The sequence below is a fragment of the Salvelinus sp. IW2-2015 genome, linkage group LG28, assembly GCF_002910315.2.
Source record: "Salvelinus sp. IW2-2015 linkage group LG28, ASM291031v2, whole genome shotgun sequence".
Classification (NCBI taxonomy): Eukaryota; Metazoa; Chordata; class Actinopteri; order Salmoniformes; family Salmonidae; genus Salvelinus; species Salvelinus sp. IW2-2015.
The window spans coordinates 12,258,201-12,269,704 of record NC_036868.1 but is presented as its reverse complement, the minus strand read 5'-3'; the positions used below and the strand labels follow the sequence as shown (position 1 = coordinate 12,269,704).

General features: G+C 43.4%; 1 protein-coding gene across 1 annotated transcript in view; it reads right to left on the bottom strand.

Annotated features, from left to right (window-relative positions):
- LOC111954251 (mannosyl-oligosaccharide 1,2-alpha-mannosidase IA) overlaps positions 1 to 11,504 on the bottom strand; it is a 181,791-nt gene that overhangs the window by 39,655 nt on the left and 130,632 nt on the right. Inside the window, exons 6-7 of the mRNA XM_070435745.1 lie at positions 1,160 to 1,283; positions 611 to 845 (exon numbers count right to left, since the gene is read on the bottom strand). Of these exons, the coding sequence (XP_070291846.1) occupies positions 611 to 845; positions 1,160 to 1,283 (359 nt within the window). The remainder of the gene's footprint in view (positions 1 to 610; positions 846 to 1,159; positions 1,284 to 11,504) is intronic.

Below are 11,504 nucleotides of genomic sequence, written 5' to 3'. Positions count from 1 at the left end.
CTGTCTGTCTGTCTGTCTGTCTGTCTGTCTGTCTGTCTGTCTGTCTGTCTGTCTACGGGGCTGGGGAGTGGAGGTAGTACCACATAGAATAGCAAAACAAACAACATGGCTAAGATATGCATTCAAATGAGTGTGTGTGGTGTGTGTGTGAGAGAGAGGTGCAGTGGGTCCATCATTATGCTACAGCCAGAAGTGTATGTCTGAGTTAGCGACTGGTCTGGGCTGATCTGGACTTTGCATCTCATTGACCTTTTGTGGGGCTCAGAGACAAACACACTCATTAATGAGGGGAACCACGGTAACTGCTGGGCACAGGGCTGTCTGAGCACGGACACACTTCAGGGTTCCTCCATTGTCACCCCCACCACCACCACCTCTGCCTCTCCCCAGCCACCTCACTGTGGCCTAGATCAGGTAATCCTTGGGGCTGGAGCTCGTTTTGTCAAGAGTTGGCCTGGCTGGAGCTGGGTAATACCACAGTGGCAGTGGCTCCATACCAGTCAGGGATAGGGGTACTGAACTGTTGTGGTGCCTGAGTGGCATGACACTCATTTACCAAGTCAAAGGAGCGGTAGGGGTGAGAGATGTGAGAGGGAGATAGGAATGAGACTGGAGAGGGGTGAGAGATGGTGAGAGGGAGATAGGAATGAGACAGGAGAGGGGTGAGAGATGGTGAGAGGGAGATAGGAATGAGACAGGAGAGGGGTGAGATGAGAGAGAGAAGGGTCAGATGAGAGATAGGGGGACTTACGTTGTCCCCACTGTCCGCTGTTAGGGTTCAGGTAGTTGGGGTACAGTCCCTGGGGCTTATCAAGGCGATTCAGAACCTTCCGGATGTTCATGACCTAGGAGGCGGAACCAGAGAAATGAGTTTCTACTTTCTTCCTGCAACCTCATTGCCTCCTCATCTTCCAGCAGCAAGGCACAGTAATGACCTTTAAATGGCCTTGCTGCAGGGACGGCAGTTAAGGGAGGCATAAGAGAGACGCCTCTGAATCATAGCGGAAAGAAGGCATTTATCTGTGGAACAGGAGTTAACAAGAATAGTAATGAAGGTTGCGGCTATGAATAACATTGTCAGGCTGGCTTAGTGCTCAGTTTAGACTGGTGTTAATGCACTGGAATGGAAACGACGGTGCTGTGGCTCCCTAGCTTTCACCTTCTCTGCGAAGGCTGGGTTCCCTGACAGCTTGGAGAGCTGCATGAACTCCAGGTGCAGGGTGCCGTACTCCGCCAGGATGCTGCTGCCTCCAGACGCCCATGGCCAGTTCCTCCCGATGCCACTGTAGACACAGAAGACAACACAGTTAACTCAGGTACTCCAAACAACCCCAATGCAGCATAGGGGAGGCAGGTAGCCTAGCGGTTTAGAGCAAAACGGTTGCTGGGTCGAATCCCAGAGCCGACATCGACAGGTGAAAAATGATGTGCCCTTGAGCAAGGCACCTAACTCTAATTTATTCTGTAAGTCGCTCTGGATAAGAGCATCTGATAAATTACTTAAATGTAAAATATAGAAAACAAAACAATATCCCAGGTACTCCAAACATCACTGCAGAGGAACAGAACATCGCAAATTTACTCAGTCAACCCCCCCCCACACAAACATTCCCTAGAGAGCTCCCTCCTCCACAAGTCAACCACTGATTCATGGGGTTAAACCTTCCTCTCCTCTTATGAATGTCACATACAATACATCTGTTTAACATCATACCAAATTGACAGTGTGTGTGTGTGTGTGTCTTTACAATGTCCTGTACTATCTGTCCACAGTGTGTGGCTGTAGGTGTCTGATGACTTTCTAAACAGCAGGTCCTGGTCAGAGCTGCTCTGACTTATTTCTATAACTCTCCTGAGTCGCCCTGATCGGACCTGCGTGTCAGTGCCCACTAACAGGACTAATAGCTACGTGTCAGCTTGCTAATGGTGCATAATCATTGACTCCACAAATAATGGCTAGTGTCACTATTGTTATTAGAGCACAGGCAGATTTCTGTCATTAACACCACATGAGTCAGTCTGGCTATTACAGGGGGCTGGAGGGATCAGAGGGTAAGAGCCAAAAACACATCCCCTGAGTGTGTGTGTGTGTGTGTGTGTGTGTGTGTGTGTGTGTGTGTGTGCTACGGAAATGTACTTTACTCAAACACCCAAATTGAACTGGCATCCCAATGACTTCATTACGAAAGCAAACTTGTTTGTAAACATTAGTATAACTAATTTGACCTTCCTCCGTGCCAAGAATTGAGCTGAAGCTGTTTTGTGTATTTTAGAAAAGGGCTGATAAATCCCAACAGCTTACAGCTCTGAATTCATTTGAGAAACAGACAGGCAGGCAATGCAGAAGCCTCCAGTCATTGGCAATGTGTATTAATAAGGTCTTAGTATTGCCACAATGTCATCATTCCTAACGCTGAAATGATCTGCCACTATTGCTAATGATCTTCTCCTTTGGTCCACACACACACGCGTACCCTCAAAGCACAACACACACAACACACACACACCACACACACACACACACAACACACACACACACACCACACACAACACAACACACACACACACACACACACACACCACACCACCACACAACACACACACACACACACACACACACACACACCACACAGGGCTTTGGAACGTAGCTTTCATCCATCAGTTCCTGTGGTATGGGCCATAGGGAAGGGGAGAGGGGAGAGAAGGAGAGCAGCCAGGAGCATGCTGCTCAGCCTCTAACACTACAACCCTTAAAGCAGCAGGAGCAATGCTGCTCAGCCTCTAACACTACAACTTTAAGAGCAGTTGCTCAGTCTAACACTACAACCCTTAAAGCAGCCAGGAGCATGCTGCTCAGCCTCTAACACTACAACCCTTAAAGCAGCAGGAGCATTCTGCTCAGCCTCTAACACTACAACCTTAAAGCAGCCAGGAGCATGCTGCTCAGCTCTAACACTACAACCTTAAAGCAGCCAGGAGCATGCTGCTCAGCTCTAACACTACAAACCTTAAAGCAGCCAGGAGCATACTGCTCAGCCTCTAAACACTACAACCTTAAACGCAGTCATTCTTAGACATAATGTTTATTTTATTTTTTAAATGTACTCTGCATTTTTTTTGTCATCCCCTCTGTCCTTGACTTTTCCTAAATAATATATATATATATATAATAAGATATATATATAAATATAAATAGTATATATATATAATAAATTAAATAAGTATATTATATATAAATATAAATAAGTATATATATTATAAAATATAAATAATTTATATAATAAATATAAATAAGTATATATATATAAATATAAATAAGTATATATATATAAATATAAAACACACACTGGTCTTAGAATCTTAATATCCCAAACAGAAATTGAGTTTCCCCCGTTGCCCCTCCTCCTCCCGACAGGACGACCTGCTCGCTCCTTCTTACAACAGTTGAAAGTGCAGTGCCCAGCTGGTAACGGTCTCGAAACCGAACCTATACCGAAACTCATTTCACACATATAAAAGATTTTAAAAATGAAGTAACGTATGATGGGGAGAAAGGGGGAGAATGGGTGAGTTGATGAGCAAGGAGAAGCAAACAATGCAGAATTATGTCATCACCAATTGTGAATGAAGAACAGGGCAGGCCATTCTATTGTATTGATCTATTCTAATTCTAATCTTAAAATGGTATGTACCCTATATCAGTCCACTGAATCAAAGCAGTCTTCAGTCCACTCTGACCTACTTGGAGTAGCCTACACAGTGAGCGTGTGCGTAACTTTATGAGTCCCGTGTAGCTCAGTTGGTACAGCATGGTGCTTGCAATGCCAGGGTTGTAGGTTTGATTCCCACGGAGGACCAGTACAAAATGTATGCTGAACAACTTTCAGTAAAAAAAATATCCACATCGGCCAGCAGGTGAGCGAATGTGGTGATGAGGCTTGTGGAGCCAAAGACAATTTCTTCACTTCACTGTCAAGTTGTTTGCAAAGAAAACAAGTCTGGCCGGCACCATGAACAAAGTGAGACGGGAGCTCCCTCCCTCTGCACAAAATAACGCACCTGCACAGCTGTTTACTCCATAACGCATAAGGCCACTTGGCGCTTCTAATGGTGTTTAGGCTGTGTACAATCTGTTACCATGTTCTAACACATATGCATTCTGTTTCATAGGTTTTAACAAAGGCCTACACATAAACTAATGAAAATGCTATTGTGTTATATATTTAAAAAAATATATATATTTTTTTTAATATATGATCGATCTATCTCTATATATATATATTCTAATGTTACCCAAGGCCTTCATAAACACAACCAAATCATGATAGCATATATGAAATGTATTAATTCCACAGTTAGAATGCTGCAGTCAGAATGACTGCTTATTAGCTTGAAGGGGGCCCGTCGAGGCCCAGCAGTTCTAGTGTTAAGGACGGGAGCGTGGCTGTGCATAGGAATTACTCCCTCACCCACATGCTGTGCCAAAACTATTTGTTTTTCATTACACAGCTGATTAAATAATGTTACACAAATTCTGGAAAATCACACAAATACTGTATCGGAGAGGAAAGAAAACGGAGAGAAAGCGCCTGTTCTTGGGTCAGAAAACCTAATTGGTGTTTATGATTGAGACTTAATCAGATTGCCACAGCCTGGGATGGAGTTGATACGCATGTTAATGACGGTGAGTCGTGCATGTGTGTTTATTTGTCAAGAGTGTATGTGCTCCGAGGAGGATCAAACGACAATAGTGTCAGCAGTGCACCTGGTGTAGCAGCCGGCCAAGAGGTTGAGGGAGCTGGATGCAGGTAAACCTGCCATCTCTCCTTCATCTCCATAATGCTCCATTACAATACAGTGGGGCTCTTGCCTGTATTGTGGCACAGCACTGCCATGTCCTCTCTCTCCAGACTCGAAGAGCTGCATTAAACCTGAACAATCATGTGGACTGCTCTGTCCTCGCCCAGAGTCCCTGAAATGGAGCCTCYCTCCCTTTCGCTCTCTCCCTCTCTATATCTCCTTCTCAGAGTCTTTCTCCCTCCCTCTATATCGCTGTATCTCTGTCTGTTTCCCTCCCTCACTCTGCAGGTCTCCCTCCCTCACTATCTCTCCAACTGTCTCCCTCCTTCCCCTCGCGGAAGACACCTGGACATATCACCATCCATCCATCTGTGGTCTGTGTCAAATCCCTTCTTAAGCCCTCTGATGAGAGCTAAATCCCCAGGAAGAATAACAAGAGGGAGCCTAAAACAAGCAGAGGGCTAAACCTAAAGGGACAGGCTGAGGGAGGGGGAGGAGTGGGGTTGAAATGGCACATTTACAGTACAGTGTAGTACAGGGAGGGACCCCTACTGAAACATACCGTTCCAGCTGGATGTCCTCTCTCCCTCTACCTCACCTTACTGCTCACTCTCCAAGTTGAAACTTGAATCAACTTGAAACTATCTCTCTTCCTCTCCTTCCTCTCTCTGTTTAATACAGAATGCTAATGATTGCCTAAGGTCTGAAGTGTGTGGGCACTGGGTAGGCTACAGTCCAAGTTCGGTGGTATTTAGCCGTTCCTCTTAAGGGAAAGAAAAAGAGATGCAGGCTGGCACTGACAAATCTGCAGCTCTGAGGACATAATGCAGTGGCTGACAGGACTGTGAGAGAACACAAACAGCCTGCTGGACAATGAACTAACAGTGGCACTGTGATAAAGTCCACTTCACTCCAGTCAGGTGCCAATGTTTTTATGTCTGGGTAGCGTCCATACAGAATGGATACCGAAGCTTTGGCTCACTGCTTCCTGTTGTTAGCTCTTAGTTCCAAACTGGAKCTCTCCTCCATATCTCTTCCTCCCTCCGGGTGAAAGGGGAGCTATAGATCCAGAGTTAAGGGCTTAATTAAGGGCTTCATTCTTTAAACCACGCCAGCCTTACTTGTCCAGGGGTGCTAAGGAGGCTGGGTGGGGTATTTGGGGATCCTTGTGGGAGACTACCTCCAGCAGCTGTAACACTATTGGCCTTTTTGTATACGTCAGAAAATCACAGGTGTCTGTAATCATCTCTGGCCMTCTGTGTGGCCTTATCTCATTTAAAATATCAAATAATATTTAAAAATATAAATAAAATATGACATTGCTGTAAAACATTATCCTAAATATAAACCATCAACTTAGTGAATACCATTGGTGTTTAATATGAGGGTTTCAGCATGAAATATCCTTTATATACAGTGGGGTGAACAAGTATTTGATACACTGCCGATTTGCAGGTTTTCCTACTTACATGCAATAAAATGCAAATTAATTACTTAAAAATCATACAATGTGATTTTCTGCATTTTTTGATTCCGTCTCTCACAGTTGAAGTGTACCTATGATAAAAATTACAGACCTCTACATGCTTTGTAAGTAGGAAAACCTGCAAAATCGGCAGTGTATCAAAAACTTGTTTTTTTTTTACACACTTTCATTTATTTAATATGTCAATATGTCTTTGTTGTAAATGTTTAGTCGCCAAACTGGTATCAGTTGTGAAAAGTCAATAGTTGGAAGAGTTGCAGAGTTAATTGAAAATAATGCCATTGTTGATTMATGTTTTTTTCATCAATTAGGCTATTTTCTCTTGAACAATAAGGTCTATCTACTAGAAACTCAGACAACATGACACAGATATTAAAACATTTATACTATTTATATGAATCATTTTTTTTTTTAAAGTTATTCAATTATAAATTACGAAAGTTAACATAGATTGCCATTGACGACCTCTTAATTACCAAAATTACAGAAGATTCCAGTAATTCTCAACTCTTCCCTTTGGCCCAGAGTCACCAATCCTCTCACCATCAACTATCAACTTCAGGCTAACCTGGTTTTATCAGGCCAGAGCTAAAAACGGCTGATGTAATTCATATTTGAAATTACAGCAGATGAAGCGGTGCCCCTGTGTCACCGTGTGGAAAACCTCAAGGGCTTTTCTAATTGAGCCACTCGGAATCCAGGCTTATTAATCAAACCACTTTCCCCAGATTCCCGGGATTGATTGCACAGCCTGAGAGTGAACCGCAATGAGGAAATCTGCTAAAGCTGGTGTATTTCATGCCAATACGGAGGGGAAAAATGACAGTTAGCGTTAACTTTGTGTGATGCTGGCGTATTTCATGCCAATACGGAGGGGAAAATACAGTTACGCGTTAACTTTGTGTGTGTGCTGGCGTATTTATGCCAATACGGAGGGGAAAAATGACAGTTGCGTTAACTTTGTGTGATGCTGGCGTATTTCATGCAATACGGAGGGGAAAATGACAGTTAGCGTTAACTTTGTGTGATGCTGGGTATTTTGCCAATACGGAGGGGAAAAATGACAGTTAGCGTTACTTTGGTGTGATGCTGGCGTATTTCTAGCCATACGGAGGGGAAAAAATGACAGTTAGCGTTAACTTTGTGTGATGCTGGCGTATTTCATGCCAATACGGGAGGAGAAAATGACAGTTAGCGTTAACTTTGTGTGATGCTGGCGTATTTCATGCCAATACGAGGGAGAAATGACAGTTAGCGTTAACTTTGTGTGATGTGCGGATTTCATGCCATACGGAGGAGAAAAATGACAGTTAGCGTTAACTTTGTGTGATGCTGGCGTATTTCATGCAATAGGAGGAGAAAAAAAAGAGAGTTAGCTTTAACTTTGTGTGTGATGACATCCACTTTAAAGTCAATTAGATTGGAGAGTAATTTCCTGCTTGACATTTTATCAGGGGGAAAAAGGGGAATTCAAAAAGACATACATCAAATGGAGCCATTATTCCCTGAGGAGGGAGACTAATGTTTAATTATGAGCGCTAATACATCAGGCCTGGAGTCTGGCCTTCCTGGACCTGCTCTCTGTCCCCAGAACAAACGCTCCATTGAAAAACGGCGCAGTGTGGCTAACGACATTGCGTCTACACCGAGGTACCAATATAGAACCTGTCTTATTGAATCACCACCTACTGAGGAGAGCAAATCTACACCAAGGCATTGTGAACTGTTGACAGTAAATTACATTTACGGGAGGCAGACACTTGAGTTGAACCGGTTCAACAGAAATCAACGTCTCCTCGCATTTGTTAGAATTCAAGAAGCCTTCAATACGTTAAACCTACTCATGGATTTTATTTTCTCCACTTGCAATTACTGATACTTGATTTCATACTTTGCATGATAACTTATCTTCGCCTGTCCAACACGTCATTTGGTGAAATAAATATACAATTTCCCAAGCATAAGCATGAATGCTGCTGACAGCACTGTTGTTATGGCGTCGGTGAATGTTTTTTGTTGCTCTCTATTATTATTCTTTTTTYCCCTCCTCTTTCTAAGAGTGCCATTTGTCGGGTTGTTGCTAGCATCAGTAAGTACCAGGGGCAAAGCCCTTCATTGCTGGGTGATATTACCACGCCCTCCGCTGCTCTCTGCTCAGGCCCTGTGGAATGGGAGGGCTTGATGGGGTAAATGGAACTAGTGATGAGACAGTTTAAAAAAAAAAATAGGATATGGTACAACAACAACAACATTTTTCTTGGACATGTAAAATCAGCTTATATTAATTTCAAATGTGAACACCACCAGATCAGATCGCTATGCTCCTGGAGCGTATTTAAGCAATAAGGCCCACGGAGGTGTGGTATATGGCCAATATACAACGGCTAAGGGCTGTTCTTAGGCATKACCSAGTTTATAATTAACAATTACCTAGGCTCCAAAGACCAGTGGTGGAAAAAGTACCTAATTGTCATACTTGAGTAAACGTAAAGATACCTGATAAAAAATGACTCAAGTAAAAGTCAGTCACCCAGTGAAATACTAGTTAAGTAGAAGTCAAAAAGTATTTGGTTTTAAATATACTTAAGTATCAAAAGTAAATGTAATTGCAAAAATATACCTAAGTATCAAAAGTAAAAGTATAAATAATCTCAAATTCCTTATATTATGCAAAGCAGACRGCATGATTTTCATATTTTAATTTATGGATAGCCAGGGGCACACTCCAACACTCAGACAGATGAAGCATGTGTTTAGTGAGTCCKCCAGATCAGAGGCAGTAGGGATGACCAGGGATGTTCTCTTGGTAAGTGTGTGAACTCAACCATTTTCCTGTCCTGTTCAGCATTCAAAATGTAATGAGTACTTTTGGGTGTCAGGGAACATGTATGGGAGTAAAAGGTACATCATTTTCTTTAGGAATGTAGTGGCGTAAAAGTCAAAGTTGTCCAAAATATAAATAGTAAAGTAAAATACAGATAACCCAAAAAACGATTTAAGTAATACTTTAATGTATTTTTTACTTAAGTATTTTACACCATTGCCAAAGACAGAAATATTACCCATGAGGTTATTTGACCACATTAAATAATGACTGCAATTTAAAGCCAGATATTCAATCATGATTAGCCTTTTAGTAAAACAAAAGCAACCTGTTCTGTATGTTAGTGTATGCTTAAATTCCACACTGCACAGCAAGGTACAGTCAATATACAAAAAGAACATTGCAGCAATTTGCTTCATAAGCAGTGGGGTAAGGAGGTGGTAGACTATTACCCTTGCTGTGCTGGTTTTCACCACCCCCACTGGCTTGAATGGATAAAAATATTACTCACAGCAGTGGCCTTAAATGATGTTTGACTATATTCCTAACCGGGGAAAGAATAACAACAGCAAGAATGCTAGTTTCTCACGACACAACGTGGAGATCTGTCACTGGAGTCTTAGTGCTTGTTGTTATGTCACCATACTATAATTTGTCAATCAAAATAATAATTACTACATTTTTGTGTGACATTGCTATTGGTTTTCTTGGTATTGTTCCACTAGCTTCTTATACATGCTATATATACATGTGATTTTGCAATGGCTTATCTAGAATACAATATAAGCCTAGTTTGACTCTGGCCAAAGGAAAGATCAGCACAGCTGCCCCCAAAACTCTGGAACTCTCTCTCCCCAGCCACCCGCAACTCTGGAACTCTCTCTCCCCAGCCACCCGCAACTCTCTCTCCCCAGCCACCCGCAACTCTGGAACTCTCTCTCCCTCAGCCACCCGAACTCTGGAACTCTCGGCTCCCCAGCCACCCGCAACTCTGGAACTCTCTCTCCGAGCCACCCGCAACTCTGGAACTCTCTCTCCCCCAGCCACCCGCAACTCTGGAACTTCTTCCCCACCACCCGCAATCTGGAATCTCTCTCTCCAGCCACCCGCAACTCTGGAACTCTCCTCTCCCCAGCCACCCGCAACTCTGGAACTCTCTCTCCCCAGCCACCCGCAACTCTCTCTCCCAGCCACCCGCAACTCTGGAACTCTCTCTCCCAGCCACCCGCAACTCTGGAACTCTCTCTCCCCGCCACCCGCAACTCTGGAACTCTCTCTCCCCAGCCACCGCAACTCTGAACTCTCTCTCCCCAGCCACCCGCAACTCTGGAACTCTCTCTCCCCAGCCACCCGCAACTCTGGAACTCTCTCTCCCCAGCCACCCGCAACTGACTCACCACCTTCAAAAACAATACAATTAAAAACACCTGTTCAGTCTGGCATTCCTCTCAGCTTAGCTCACTCTTACATGCTGACCACACTGCTCGCGAGCGTCTGCATAGCCAGGCGCTAAAATATAACTCTTATTTTTTTTATATTCTTTGCTGTACAGTGTCCTTGTTTTTTGTGGGTGTTTAAATTACATATATTATTAAACATAAAAAAACAAGAAAATCATATAATTTACACTGTGCCATGTGTGAGAATGCTGGACCCACGCACGCACTCACACACATACACACACGCACGCGCATCGCCGTGTGCCCCTGACCAAGCACCCTCCTCTAACAATTTCCCATTTAATGGAATTTAGGCAGGTTAAGTCAAGTTAAACTGATGTCAGGCTTTGGCGGCAGGGAAATTTGATTTGAGAATCCTTTATCTTGCTTATGGTCCTAATAAAGGTAAATGGGAGGGGGTGTGGAACATAGATAAGCCCAAGGAAATGGGGTCAAAGAATATATTTCTGTGTGTTGAACAGAGGGGGAGGCACTGCTTCAGTGCCAGGGTTCATTGGCCAGCACACTTTGACAGTCCAGGAGGAAGTTTCCAACTACCGTTTCCACAATTTCTAACTAGCATTAGCGTAATGACTGGACGTCTATAGGACCAGCTAGCATGCAATGGTAGTTAGTTTCGTGACCCAATGTTACCTCTAACTTCCTTCCTACTAGACAGAGACATAAAAATGATATCCACAAGTTCATCTGACTCTGGGAAAGTAGATAAAGGGCCTCATTGCCAAAATCCCAAACTATCCCTTTAAGAGCACACACTTCCGTCCCACCTGAGGGCTAGCATTAACAATGAAATAGTTGGATGTTTGTTAATGAACAGCATCTCTTCTGTAGAACYTTTGACTAAAGATACTTTCTATAACCTCTGAAGAAAGTCGTCCTTAGAACGCTTTTGAACTTGTGGCTCACTTCAGAGACTCTTGATAGGGTAAACTGT